The sequence below is a fragment of the Durio zibethinus genome, chromosome 11 (genome assembly GCF_047325235.1).
Source record: "Durio zibethinus cultivar Kanyao isolate XHJ-2024 chromosome 11, ASM4732523v1, whole genome shotgun sequence".
Lineage (NCBI taxonomy): Eukaryota > Viridiplantae > Streptophyta > Magnoliopsida > Malvales > Malvaceae > Durio > Durio zibethinus.
In genome coordinates this window covers 5,781,281-5,796,452 of record NC_143172.1, presented here as the reverse complement: position 1 = coordinate 5,796,452, position 15,172 = coordinate 5,781,281, and the positions used below count along the sequence as shown (strand labels likewise).

Below are 15,172 nucleotides of genomic sequence, written 5' to 3'. Positions count from 1 at the left end.
AGCACGGAAATTAGAAAAGAGTTTTGACATAATAGAGCAAAATAGAAAGTAATGAAAACAAAAGATCCATGGCAATGTCTCTTCACCCAAAAAGCAAGCGAAGAAAGGGGGATATTTCCCCCTATAACTTCTACCATGAGAAAAATTACAGTATCCTCATCTCACCTACCCTACGCTCTCATCTTTTCTCACCCCTGTTTGTTCAGCAGCAGCAGCAGCAATCAAATATAATTAGAGGGTTTTAGAGTTCGTCGTGTGAATCATCCTCTTCAGTTGATCCACCACCAGGGGCTCCACCAGTTCTTTGGTATACAGCCGTAATGATAGGGTTGCATACAGCCTCAACCTCCTTGAGCTTCTCCTCGTAGTCTTCCTTCTCAGCACTCTGGTTGTCATCAAGCCATTCAAGGGCCTCCTTCACGGCAGTTTCGATCTTCTCCTTCTCATCAGATTCAAGCTTGTCAGCGAGCTTATCCTTGTCATTGATCTGGTTTTTCATGTTGTAGACATAGGTCTCCAAGCTGTTGCGAGCATCAATTTTTTCCTTCACCTTCTTGTCCTCCTCTGCAAATTCTTCTGCTTCTCGAACCATTCTGTCAATCTCCTCCTGGCTCAGTCGACCCTTATCGTTGGTGATAGTGATCTTCTCTGATTTACCAGTGCCCTTATCTTCTGCCTTAACATTTAGAATACCATTTGCATCAACTTCAAATGTAACTTCAATTTGAGGGGTTCCCCTGTGCAATTGAGGGATCATACAGTCAGTAAATTCAGGCGAAGTTTAGCAAACAACATAAAAGAGAATTGATAAGAGGAGAGAGCAAACCTTGGAGCAGGAGGAATTCCAGTAAGATCAAATTTCCCAAGCAACCTACAATCCTTTGTGAGACTCCTTTCACCTTCAAAGACCTGGCATCAAACCACAGCAAATCAAGTAAGGTTCAAAGAATTCCAGTTCTTAGCATCAACCAAAAAATCTAGCTCTCAAGCATTTTACCAGCAACGAGCATTAGTAAGTTTTAATGACAAGCCTGTACAAATTACCTGAATGGAGACGGTGGTCTGCTGGTCCTGATAAGTGGTGAAAACTTGAGACTTCTTGGTTGGGATAACAGTGTTTCTGGGAATCAACTTGGTCATGACCCCACCAACAGTCTCAATACCAAGGGTAAGTGGAGCCACATCAAGGAGAAGAATATCTGTGCATAAAGCATTACACAAAAATGTCAGCCATAGTTAATTCAATTAAAAAGAATAGTTTCATCAGCTATAGTCCTGTATAGTTATAATAGACAAATTACAGGAGATGAAATGTACCTTTGGTTTCATCACCACCCTCTCCACTCAAGATGCCTCCTTGTACTGCAGCACCGAAAGCAACCGCTTCATCTGGATTAACACCCTTGTTGGGCTCCTTCCCATCAAAGTAGTCCTTAAGGAGTTGTTGAACCTTTGGAATTCTAGTGCTTCCACCAACAAGAACAATCTCATCGATTTGATGCTTCTCCAAACCAGCATCTTCCATTGCCTTCTTCACAGGTCCCATGGTCTTTCTGAACAGGTCATTGTTCAACTCCTCAAAGCGAGCCCTGGTCAGTGGCTCAGAGAAATCTATACCATCAAAAAGTGATTCAATCTCCACACGGACCTGGTGCTGGCTGCTAAGAGCTCTCTTGGCACGCTCAGCTTCCCTCCTAAGCTTCCCAAGAGCTCTATTGTCCTTGCTGATATCTTTTCCATGCTTTTTCTTGATCAATTTAATAAAGTACTCCATAACCCTCTGGTCAAAATCCTCACCTGCAAGAAAAATGACCATAAGCAAAAATCCACAAGAAAAAAGCAATTTTTAAAAGCTTAATAGCAAACAAGAAAGATGCTTACCTCCCAAATGAGTGTCTCCATTTGTGGAAAGAACCTCAAACACACCATTGTCTATTGTCAAGATACTGACATCAAATGTACCACCACCAAGGTCAAAGACAAGAATGTTTTTCTCTCCACCCTTCTTGTCCAAACCATAGGCAATGGCAGCTGCAGTTGGTTCATTGATAATTCTTGCCACATTGAGCCCAGCAATAATGCCTGCATCCTTGGTGGCCTGCCTCTGGGCATCATTGAAGTAAGCTGCAAATCAAACAAAAAGATAATTTGAGCATGATCAAGGATCAGAAAAACAGAACTTTTTTTCCAACAGAGGACATTGTTTCTTATGATGCACTCACCTGGAACAGTGACCACTGCATCCTTGATTTTCTTCCCAAGGAAAGCTTCGGCTGTTTCCTTCATCTTAGTCAAAACCATAGCACTGATCTCCTCAGGACTGAAGACCTTGGTCTCTCCATCCTTAATCTTTACTTGAATATAAGGTTTTCCATCCTTGTTCACAATCTTATATGGAACAAGTTTCATGTCCCTCTGGACCTCCTTATCCTCAAACCTGCAAAAGAACAAAAGCAACCCATTAACCATTATTTCCCAATCAACACCTAAAAGTAAAACAAGATACATGAGAAGAATGCGAATTACTTTCTGCCAATAAGTCTCTTGACATCAAAGATGGTTCTCTCTGCGTTAACGGCTGCCTGATTCTTAGCAGCCTCACCAATCAGTCTCTCGCTGTCAGTGAAAGCCACCCATGATGGTGTAATACGGTTTCCTTGGTCATTAGCTATAATTTTAACATGACCGTTCTTGTATACACCAACACAAGAATAAGTTGTACCAAGATCAATTCCAATGACTGTCCCCAATTTCGCGGCTTCCTCCTTTGCAATCGAAATTGCAAAGAGACATCCTGCATGCAGAGTTTACACAATGTTAATACCATTACAGAGGCCCTTTTAATAACTTTTTAAGATCATTTTTAAGTGCAATCATGATGTTTGGCCACGTGATTAAAACAAATTATCTATTGAATTAGAAATCAAATAGAACAATTAATAACATTCTAACGAACTTTCTAGTACATTCTCCTGCATAACGTTAATAATTATAAATAAATTAAGATATTGCACCGTAAATGCAAAAATAAAATAAAGTGAAACGCAAGATTGTCATTAATTAGATCATAATTCTAATCAAACTAATTAGCGAGTTATTCATTCTAAAAATCCAGAGATTTCTAGTCCTCGAATCGTTGGAGAGAAAATCAAAGGATATGAGATCACTGAAACTCCGATTTCACGATCTAATGCATCACTAGAACCGTAGAACCTAAATCAGATCCAAGCATGCATCGATTTACGAGTAAGAAAATCATCAACCAGAATCAGATCTACTACATTTCCTCTCAAACAGAGAAAGAATCAGAGATAACGAAATCACATGAAAACAAACAGATATAGAAAAAAATCAGGAACAGCACGGTACTCACCGGACAAGACTATCGCTAGAACCACCAAAGAGCCGCGTGCTCTCCACGAGCCAGCCATCTCGCGTCCTCAACTCTTATCTCTCTCTTTCTTCGGAGAAGTATATGGGTTTTTTCTCTGAAAGTCGGATCGCTGTAACGAAACGAGTGTTTTCGACTGAGATTTTCTTTTTTTTTTTTGGGAGCATTTTATACTTGAAGTGTCCGCAACCAACGCAAGTTTTCAGACGGGAGTAAAATGAGAGAACATGTCATCGATGGTGACGTGGACCAATAAGGTTTCGAGGACGGATTTATTGATCCAATGAAATTAGATCTTGTGTTGGGGAGATCCTGGCCGTTTATTTTTCCCAGATGTTTGCGTGTCCGCTTCTCACTCGCTTGCTTTCCCGATTTAATTTATTAAAAATAGGATGACTAGAAGTCTTGTACCAGATTCAAAACTCGACAACACTGAGTCGTTTTTGCCCAGCCCAAATGAGAAAAAAAAATCAACGTAGGTTTTACCATGAAAAATGGCCTTACCATATCAATTTTTGGAACAAATTCTATCAAAATACATTGTCATAGAGTTTACTTCCAATTGTACACTTTTTTTTTTTTATTACTTCACTTATGGCCCATGGGGATTGGTAACATCCGCATGAAAATGGATGCACCCACCTCATGCATCTGTGACTGTCGGTTTCACTATTATAATTCTCAATAGCTTCATTCATTTGGTCAAAATGTGCTAATATGCCTTTGCTTTTTGATTTAACAACAAAGAAGTCTTAAAAAAAACCCATGAAGATTTAGGTTCGAAGCAATCCATTCCTTGTGATTTTCATAATAATTTAAAAAATTTTTTTAATAAAAAATTAGTTTGGTTCTCTCAAACTTAAAGTTTATTGTGTTGATATGTATATATTATTTTTTATTTTATGTATTTATATTGAACATATAGTTACAAAAATTATTTGTATCTAAATATTATAACTCTTAATTTAAAAAAAAATTACAATTCTTTAATTTGTGTTTATTTTTATAAATGATTTTTAATTTAAAATTAATAAATTTGTCTAACACTATATTTTCACAAATATGTAAATTTAAATTTAATATATATGCCAGTATTATAATAATTAAAACCGATTTGATAAATATTCAATTTTGATTTTTTTCAACCAAAATTTTTTATTATATGTATGCTCATTTTATTTAAAAATTATTACATGTCAAAATAATTAATATGATTAATTTAAATATCTTTTTATTTTTCATAATGTAAAAATACCATGTCAAAAATTAAAAGCTTTCAATTTATCATATCCAAGTATTTATTTTATTGTTTTAAAATTTAATTTTTATTTAAAAAAATATTTTTGAAATGTTTACATTTTAATACTTTAAATATTAAATATGATAAAATAATGTATTAATATTGTAAAAACATATAATTATTTTATTTTTATAAAAAATATTATTAGTGAGTTATAATTAAAAATTGTGAGATCAATTGTTAAAATTAAACTCAATATCCGCCAGTGACAATGAAGTTGGATGAGAAGGCTACTAAAAAAAGTTTTGGGCTTTAACAGCAAAATGGGAGAGATGGTTTGTGGCTTCTTGTCCGACCGACCCACAGGCATCCTCTCCACTCTCCTGCATGGAAATTTTGTATGCTAAATTGCTATAGTAATACTCAAGAGACTGAAACTGAGGGGAAATTTGAGAGTAAATTTTTGACAAAACGTATTATGGTCTTGTTGATTACTATAAATTTACCCAAATAGAATGAGTATAACAGTTTACATTTGTTGGGAGATGAATGAAAAATGTTTTAACAAATGGTTGTTAAAAAAAATCAATTTATATTAGTATAAAACTTTTTAGTTTTATATTTTTTTAATTATTGATTTTAATAAATTCAAAAAATGAGATTAGACAATTTTTTTTTGTTTATGATTTGTCTCTCATCTTATAGATTTATTAAAATCAATTATCAAAAAATATATATAAAACTAAAATTATTATATAAACAAAAGAGGATATTTTATAAATCAAATTTGCATGCGGAGGATTATATAAATCAAAGAGGATAAACCTAAACTGATTATATAAATTAAATGATTATAGAAAAAATATTTATTTAATTAAAGAGGATATTACAAACATATTTTTCTTTGAATTCATAACCTCCAAATGCTACTTCAAATAATATATCAACTAATCTAAATATTGGTCAACAGAGGACTCCCAATTTTTCATCAATTCTTTTAACATATTAGTATAAGATCAGAAAAAATAATTAGATCAGTTTACTTTATTATTTATAAATTGGGACAAATGATTTAAAATGATTATATAAATCAATATCACCAATAATAATAATTAAATGAAAAAAATGTATGAATCGATTAGTATTGTGATGCATGAATTCGGTTTAATTACTTAAAATTAATAAAATAGTTTATGAGTGGAATTATGTAATTAATCGAAATTGTTGATTAAAAATATAGCTAATAAAAATAATTCGAAAATGACATTTATTTGTTTTTTCTTAAACTTGAAACAAAATTTGATTTTGTTAAAAAATAATGTAAAAAGTGGTTATTCGGAAGAAAATATTTTAAATTAAAAAATTATTAAGTTAAACCTCTTTGTCAATGAGTGTTTTCAAAGAATTTCATTATTTGACTCAACATGCTTTTATAATATTACAGTATGTTGAATTATATAAATATGTTCATAAAAATTACATAAATATGCGAAAGAAATAATATTTATATAGAATATAAGGCTACAATTGGTTAATGAAAATATTTTTTGCTTTAATTTTTAATTTTTATTTTTTGAAAATATTTTTTATTTTTTATTTTTTGAAATTTAAAAAACATATTAATAAAAATTGAGAAAATGTGTTTCGTATGTGCATTTTCAAAATAAAAATTATAAAAATAATAATTAAATAATTAAGTAAATTGCATTTTTTTCAAAAAAAAAAAAGTAATTGAATAATAAAAGCAAATTGTAATTAAAATAAACAAGAAAAATTCAAATAAAAATCAATTCATAATGTTAAGAAAAAAATAAAATGCACTTTAATATTTGACAACTAACATCACCTCTTAATTGTTATAATTTTTGAATTCTCAATTTTGCCTATAACTATTCCATAAACATGTAGTAATTTGTTTCCTAACTTAAGCCATTTCAGTTGTTTGTGACATATCAAATGCAATTTGCTTATTGTTCGAATTAATAAAAGTTGCTTATGTGTTATAAAATTCTTGCATGTTTTCTCTTTCACCATTTTCTAACAATTCATCATTTTCAGCTTCCAACCTAATGAAATTATGCACATACGACATGTTTTTAGTATATGACGTTGTTTTCTAAGATGATAGTTGGCATATCCCTCAATATAGCAAATCTGTTTTTCAGCACTTCAATACTTTGTTCAATCACATTACAAACATAAGAATGCTTCATATTAAAAAATTCTTTCTTCCTTTTTGGTTGATACATGCTTATAAAGTCTCGTGTACGATATTTTTGTCCATGAAATGGTGCTAAAAATCCAGGTATGTATGGATATTCAACATCCACTACATAATATTTACCTAATATATCATAAGAAATATGAAACTACATAAACAACATTAACCAATTAAATAGTTCTTGGAAATAATTATATCAATTAAAATGTACCAACATTCCCCATTGGAAAATAATTTTGTGTAGTAGAATTATTTATTACTGCATTAACAAAAACTCTTATGTCATGAGCTATTCCCTTTTATCCAGCACACACAAATGTAAAAAGCATGTCATGAGAACAAGCTACCATTACATTTTATGACATATTTTGCTTTTTATTTTGAAATGGTACTTGCTTTGAAGTGGGAGCCCAAGCAAATATTCTAGTGCCATCAATAGCTCCAATACAATACTTAATTAATAAAAATAAATAAATATATAAATTATGTTCTTTTACATAAAAAAATAATTTTTTTTAAAAAATAAAAAATATATAAAAATAGTATTATATATAACACACCTTGAAAAGGTTTTTTAGCAATTTTTGGTTGAACTTCACCTCAATTTTTAGGATAAATAATCTTAGTTTCCAATTTACAAACAACAAAAACTTTTTCAAACTATGCAGAATAGTCTCAATTGAGTGTTCAAATCAATCACCCGTAAGTTGTTGCGTCTCATTTTTACCAATTATATATAAAAACATTGCAACTGCTTCTTTCACATAAACCAATTTTTTATCTTGTAAAAGATGTTTCATTTTTAACCAATCTTAAATTTTTTTAAAAAAAAAACTTGTTTTCTCATACAAAACATTTCATAACATACCATAAGGTTTTCATCTAAATCTCTATAATATATGCCTTTCCATTTAATATAAAAGTCTTATATAGCATTTTAGTCAAGTTGGCCTTATAGCACTAATAAACAGAATTTATAAGTATAAATTGCCTCATTTCATTATCTAAATTTGACAAACTTTCTGAACTAAACTAATCCTCATTGTAATTACTTGGAAAAATGACGAATATCAATGTTCTCTTAATGTATTATACTTGCTGTAACAATTTCAGGTACTAGAACAAAATAGAAAAAAATTTATCAGTCATTCAATAACCATAAATTCCATAATATAATGATAAATTATCATCATATACTCCGTACATTCCACATTTGGATATTAGAATATTATTACATAACGTAAAAATAAAAGTCAATTATTGATAAGTAAAAAAAAAAAAATGAAGATTAAGCAAGACTATCCACCCAATCTTTTTGTTTCACATTGGACATTTCAACAAAAAATTCTCTTTATTTTGCTTATGTGAATTTTTCTATTACATTATTATAAGAACACGAAGAAACACCTTCTATTTTTTTCAAAAGACCTATGCATATATTTATAAAATAAGGATCAGATGAAAAATAAAAAATGATATTTTCACTACTAGTAGATGATTTGTATCTCTTAGCTTTTTGCTTTAGTAGTTTCTTTTTTTGCACTCAATGTAGTAGCCCACTTTTCAAAAAATAAATCTATCTTATCCCTTTTATTCACCTTGCTACTAGGAATTGAATGAATATTATGCTTTTTACCTTTTTGATCCACTTCACCTTCTGAATTGGTATCACCTAAATCAATATGCATAGTACCAAATAAAATTTTTTTCTTCTAAATGCCTTTTTTTAGTGGGAGATAAGCGATCTTTAGTGGATAATTGTTGAAGTTTTTCAGTTGTAGTCATTGTGTTGAATATTTTACCAAACAATTCATAATTTGTATAACCTTATTTTTTGAATGTTTTAAAATCTTTATTTTTCTATGCCATAAAAATACAAATGCATAAGATAAATAAATATATATTATAATTTATAAGATAAAAAGAAAATATAAATTAATTATACCTTGAAAAAAATCTTCCCAAACTTGTTGTGTTGCATTAATAGTATTGGACATCACATCCCATTTAACTTCAGTATGTCCAATTAATTAGGAAAAATGATAATACTTTGCACGTAATCGATTGAATTTACCCTTTAATATTTCAATACCATAATCTACTCCAATTGTATTATATAACTCATTATTTATATCTGTCCATACTTCTTTTTTAAACATAGATGATTGTAACTTTCCTTCTCTTACTTTTTCAATTAAGAGATGAATAAATGTTTCCTCATTTGCTTTTGACCAATCTTTCGCATTATCAACATATTTACCATTCACTCCCATCTAAATGCTATTCATAAAACAAGTTAATCATCAATAAAGCAATGCAATTTTGTAAAACATAAGCAACTCCAAACTTAAATGAATTAATAAAACTAAAAGGAATATATTGTAACAAATAATGAATTTTTGTATTGACTAAGAGGGCCATAAGCATGCTAAGGAGAAAAGGAAACGAAAAGAAATGCTAATATGGAAGGAGAGGCTAGAAGCACCAATTTTTCACACATCATTGAATAGACAATGTCACTTGAGGACACCCCCACAAGTTTTTACATGAATTCATCAAATTGCATTAAGTACTTGATATGGGCCCATTTAATGCCAAGTTTCATTAGAAAACCAATCATAGTTCTCACAATTTTTAAAAAGATATGAACTCTACTTAGTGTTTTTGTTTTCTAGAAAAAATTACAAATTATCTATAAACATCACATACAGCATATATAACTTGCTTTCTGTGCAAATGATTCAACTTAATTGCATATTAATATGAACATCCAATCTTTATTTAAACTATCATTAGAATTTTGCATATATATTAAATGTTATGAATGATATCTAAATTCCATTATATTAAAACCATGATTCAGATTTCAGAGCTATACTAGTGACAAAAACTCCTTACAAAAACTAGAAAGGAAACATGATTGCTAGAAACAAACATTGTTAAAAAGATGTAAAAATTCATAATTTAGATCATTAGAAAGATTCATAATGTAATTGAACATTTCTACTTTGTAAATTTCAAAACCCTAAATTTTTTAAGTTTCTGGAAAGCTTAAGAATTGCCTAAAAAATTGAAGGATAAGGAAAACTTAATTTTGAGTTCAAATAATGTGAAACATGTATATATAAACTTTTTTGTCCATTATTTTACTGATGATTTGTTGATATTCACTAAGGGAAACTTGGATTCTGTCATTAGTATTAGAAAATATTGTAAATGTTTGACTTTTTCTTTGGTTTTTAACTCATTTGTGCAAAAAGTGAGATTTTCTGTACAAGGATTAAGAATGATGAATTGTTTGCTATTCTACAAGCTACTAAATTAAGCTTAATGCATTACCTGTTTGGTACTTGGGGTTCTTATTATGAACAAGAGGATTACTGCTAAACATTGTGCCCTATTAATTGAAAAAGTTATTGCACAAATTAATTGCTAGGCTGCTAGCATTTGTTTTATCATTGCATGTTACAGTTAATTCAATCCTTACTTTTTAGTCTTTAAAATTTTTAGTGTAGGCACTTTATTCTTCCAAAGAAGGTAATTCAAATAATTAATCAGCTTTACCTAATTTTTTTTGAAAGGGACAAGAAGGTTTAACAAGAAGGGTTAAAGTGAGTTGGCATCCTAAGTTAAAGGCAGTAGGGGGTCTAAGGCTAGAAGATATTTTTATCTTGGAACCAAGCTTGTATTATGAAGTATATCTAGTCTACCTTTACTCAGGCTGTCTCTCTATGGATTCATCACTATGTACATAACTTATGTCAAGCCCTTATAGCGTAGCATAGTTGCTGGTGTTGGAAAATGCTATTTCAACTTAAACTTTTTGCTTCAAATTAATTTTTGTAACAGTAAACTGAAAAGAAACTAATTTGGAAAGCTTTTGAGGAATACAAGTACTATAGTGAAGATTTCACCTTTGATACTATGTGTACACATTATCCTAATTAAGCTCTAAATGGGTAAGACACTTTTTACTTGTGATTACATATGTTCAATATAGTTGAAATATATTTAATTCATATTCTTTGATTCCTTTTTCTATCATTACAACTACATCTGTGCTTGTCAATGAGTAGTTGTAATTTTATAATGTAGTTTTTCCATAGTCATTTTGTACAATTATTTAAAAATATTCATACATTTTCTACCTGATACTAGTTTTTTCATTCTTGCCATGACAACATGATAAGACTTCATATAAATTTCTTTGCTATTATTGGGTAAAGTTCAAAGTGTAAATAAAGTTAATGATATAACAATCTATGGTTTATGTCATACAAAGAATTTACAGTATGGCATGCACCTCTTTTTTTTTTTTTTATAATATCACTGCTAAGATATCCATTTACCATATGTGAAAAATTCAATATTAACAATTGCTTAATATTTGATAGTTGTAAATTACATTGTCCATAACTCTATTGTATATAAAAAATGAAAGTTGAAAAAAAAAAAAAGAGAAGCTTCAACCATATCAAACAATATGCTATTAGCAAGCATTATACTCATGATTAACTATGCTCTACTTATTCATTCATAAAACTTATATCAATTTATTCCACGTTAGAACAACATAACCTTGATTGACTTTCTTTATCTTAGTATTATGATGATAATCATAATTTAGGTGATAAAAGAAAGAACAGGAAAGAAAATGATTGTTAACTAACAAATAGGAAAATTACTATTAGCCTATTAATCATTAATAATGTCTAAAATAATAAAAAAATAATATAAAGAAATTACTAGCTCAGATTACTTTAATGGAAGAAAAATTATTTTTTTTGTGAGTTTGGATTTTGACACTTAGTTGGAGGATTTCATCTACTACCTAAAAAGAGAGAGAAAAAAAAAAACTAAACAAGTTTAGAATTATTACAAAAAATAATATCAAAAAAGAAAGAAAAAATTGAAAAATAAAGAAAAAGAAAACCACAACCTTTAAAACCCCTTGTTCTATTACTTGAATGAAAAGAAAGGTAAATAAGGCTATTTGAATGAATGGGAAAAATGAACACCAGAAAATCAAATGAGAGAATGAAACAGCAAATAGAAAAATCCATAAAATCCAAAAGGAATAAGGAAAGATAAGAATGAAAGGCTATTTGGAGTTTAAAGTTGTAAAATAGAGAAGACGATTATAGAATGGGGAAGGAAATATAAGAGGTATATTTTGGAAACCTAATGATTTGAACTTGGGCTCTCTAGTACTTGTTTCAAAATAAAAAAAAAAAACCCTATATTTTCGACTTTTCCATTTTTTCTAAATTATTTTCATTAAAAACAATCAAAACAATTTTTTTTTCATTTTCTAATTTGCTTATATTTTCATTTTTCAATTTCCAAAAACATTTTTTAATTCTTTCAACCAAACAAGTTTTTTAACTTGTTTTTCATTTTTATGAAATTGAAAATGGGAAACACCTTTGTTTTCATAAACCAAATGCTACCTTAGTTTCTTTCAAATCTATAAGCTCATTTCTTCTAATTAGTACATGGATAGGCCTATGTTTCACATGTCCATACTATCTCAAACGACATTCTCTCATCTTTTCTTCAATTCGAACTACTCCTAAATTTTCTCAAATATTTTCATTTATGATTGTCTATTCTAGTCTTATCATAAATCTATCAAGCATCTTTATCTCAACTATGCTCATTTTCTTTTCACATTGTTTCTTAATAGTCCAACACTAAATCTTATATAACAATGCAGGCCTTACAATTATTTTATACAACTTTGCTTTTAACTTTAAAGGCATGTTGTGATCACACAATATATTCAACTCACTTCACTACCTCACTTATCTTACTGGAATCTTATGATTTACATCTCTTTCGATCTCAGCATCATTCTGAATAATTGATCTTAAATATAAAAAATGACTACTCTTTGATACTACCTCACCATCCAACTTAATCACATTAGTACTCGTTTTCTTATGACTAATAAACTTACATCCCATACATCAATTTTAGATTTACTTAATTTAAAACGTTAAAACTCTAATGTATGCCTTCATAATTTTAATTTTGCATTAAAATTATTATTAGTTTCAGCAACTAAGACTATATTATCAGTAAATAACATACATTATGACACATAATAGCAATAAAATTTATAGTGCTTTACAAGTTCATTTTAGTTGAAAATTTTGAAAATTTACTTCAATTTGGTATGTTTAATCTGTGAATTTTTTATCCTTAGGGTTTACTTCAAATGTGAATTAATGCCATGCTAGGTCATGTAATTCAATGTAAGATCAGGCCACTCTTAATCCAAGTAGTACTCAATCATGTAAGAAACGAGTTTAGTAGAATCCAATTAGTCATAGGAATCCTACAAGCATTTTACTAATGAAGAATCTTACTTGAACAAGGAGTCTTACATCCATTGACCAAGAAGAAATTTTTTTAAAAAAGGACTTTTGATCACTTTAAAAGAGTTTAAATGCAAGATAAATACTTTATAAGAGATAAGACTAGAGTTTTTATTTAAGAAAGACTTTTAAAGATTTTATCTCAAGAGTTTGAACTCAATGCAACCACATCAAGAAGCTTGCTCTTGAATAATTGAGCTTAGTCGAAACTTTTATCAAAATTTGAAGATATTTATAAGGCATGACACATGTGCAATAAAGATCAATCCAAGAAACCCCATTCAGCCAATGCAATCCATAATTGAAGACTCCATGTTTGGCCAAACTACTCTTATATCAAGATAGAGTTTAATTCTTTTAGAGTTTGAATTACAAAATAACTTTGTAATCCTAATCCCTATCTTGGCCGAACCTATACTTATAAATAGGTTGGCTCCATTTATTTGTAAGATACATGATATCCCATCCTATGCAATTCATTTCGACTTTTTTTCTTTTTTTTTCTTTAGTTTTCATTTTTTTAATAAATTCTTTTTCTTTAGTTTGGCTAGTGTGACATACTAGCCATACAAATCTTGTTTTCTTTAAAGCTTTCTTAATACAAGTTTTCTTTACATTCAAGATTTCTTTTCTTTCACAAGCATTCTTTTATTTAAAGTTTTGGTTTACAATCTTGTTTTCAATATTATTCTTTTGATATTTCCATTAAAACCTTGTAAACCCAAATAAGCCAATTAACTAACGTCATAGCCAAACACCCTTTAGGAACATTTCCTAATATTACCAAATCCAACCTCAAGAAACAAGGCCAAGAGGTGTGCAATGTTGTGTATTTCTATGGTGAAGAAGAGACTTATTTTTTTAAGGATAAGGATAATCTTATGGATAAGCTTATGGTAGTTAATTTGTCAAGTTTTGTTAAGAGGCCTGAGGTAAAGTACATTGAAGAAAAATCTACAACAAGGGATAAGGAATTGCTTTAATTTGGAAGAAAGATTCTTACAAGTTTTAATCCAGTGGCAAAAATTCAAGATAACTTTTTAGAAGATGATAAGCTTGAAGAGATGGACCGATACTTCAAAATTGAAAAGGATTCTAAGAAAGAAGAAAAATACATGAATTTAGTAAGGAATGATGAAAAATTTATCCAAGTTGAAAGAGCACTATTAGAAAGTATACAACCAAAAGAGTAAGTGCAAGAGGAAGATCATGAGGTAAAAAGGGTTAAAAAATCTCTTGTGAACTTGAAACTTTTACGAGCTAAAAAATCTTAGGAATCTGAATTCTTTTAAAACTAAAAATTCTTATGAAACTGAAATTATTGTAAAACTGAAATTCTTACGAATCTAAAAATCTTGTGAATCTTTAATTCTTGTAAATCTGAATCTTTGCAAATATTCAATTCTTGCAAATTTGAATCTTTGTGAATTTTCAATTCTTGCTATTCTAAATCCTTACGAATTTGAAATCCTTGTAAATATGAAATTCTTACAAAATTCTTACGAATATGAATCTATGTGAATCTTTCACCTCTTGCAAATATGAAAATTCTTGCGAATCTGAGTTCTTACGAATATTCAAATTTTTTTGAATCTTCAAATTCTTGTGAATCTTTGAAATCTTGCAAATTTTTAAACTTCAAAATGCGAATCTTTGAATTCGATTGCAAATCCTTAAATTTCAAAATTATGATTCTTTGAACTCAAATTGTAAATCTTTAAGTTTCAATTTGTATTGCAAATTTTCAAATTATGAAATTTTTTGAATACTTTGAATTGTGAATCTTTAAAGTCTCAAGATTTTATAATTGTTATCAAGACACATTTGGACGTAAAAAGTATATATATCTTTTTACAATTCTTATTACACAGAAAATACGTAAAGAATGACAGTTGTAAACACTTTTATTTAGTCCAGAGTCTAAATCAATTGAACCCAAT

The 15,172-nt window shown here is 29.2% G+C and overlaps 1 protein-coding gene across 1 annotated transcript; it reads right to left on the bottom strand.

Moving 5' to 3' along the window:
- Positions 1-10: 10 nt before the first annotated feature.
- Positions 11-3,529, bottom strand: LOC111289251 (luminal-binding protein 5). The gene is made up of 8 exons (XM_022880126.2): positions 3,374-3,529; positions 2,527-2,794; positions 2,223-2,437; positions 1,882-2,124; positions 1,318-1,797; positions 1,045-1,199; positions 827-909; positions 11-737 (listed from the first exon to the last, which is right to left on the bottom strand). The coding sequence occupies exons 1-8, from the start codon at positions 3,429-3,431 to the stop codon at positions 242-244; spliced, it is 1,998 nt and encodes a 665-aa protein (XP_022735861.2). The 5' UTR covers positions 3,432-3,529; the 3' UTR covers positions 11-241.
- Between the last annotated feature and the right edge of the window lie 11,643 nt (positions 3,530-15,172).

What these genes read in the sequence shown, in the direction of transcription:
- LOC111289251 (XM_022880126.2), bottom strand. Translation starts at nt 3,431, where the DNA reads ATGGCTGGCTCGTGGAGAGCACGCGGCTCTTTGGTGGTTCTAGCGATA. An exon ending in TGGAGACACTCATTTGGGAG is followed by an intron (nt 1,798 to 1,881) that starts GTAAGCATCTTT and finishes TTTTTCTTGCAG; the next exon opens with GTGAGGATTTTGACCAGAGG. An exon ending in GGGTGGTGATGAAACCAAAG is followed by an intron (nt 1,200 to 1,317) that starts GTACATTTCATC and finishes CTTTATGCACAG; the next exon opens with ATATTCTTCTCCTTGATGTG.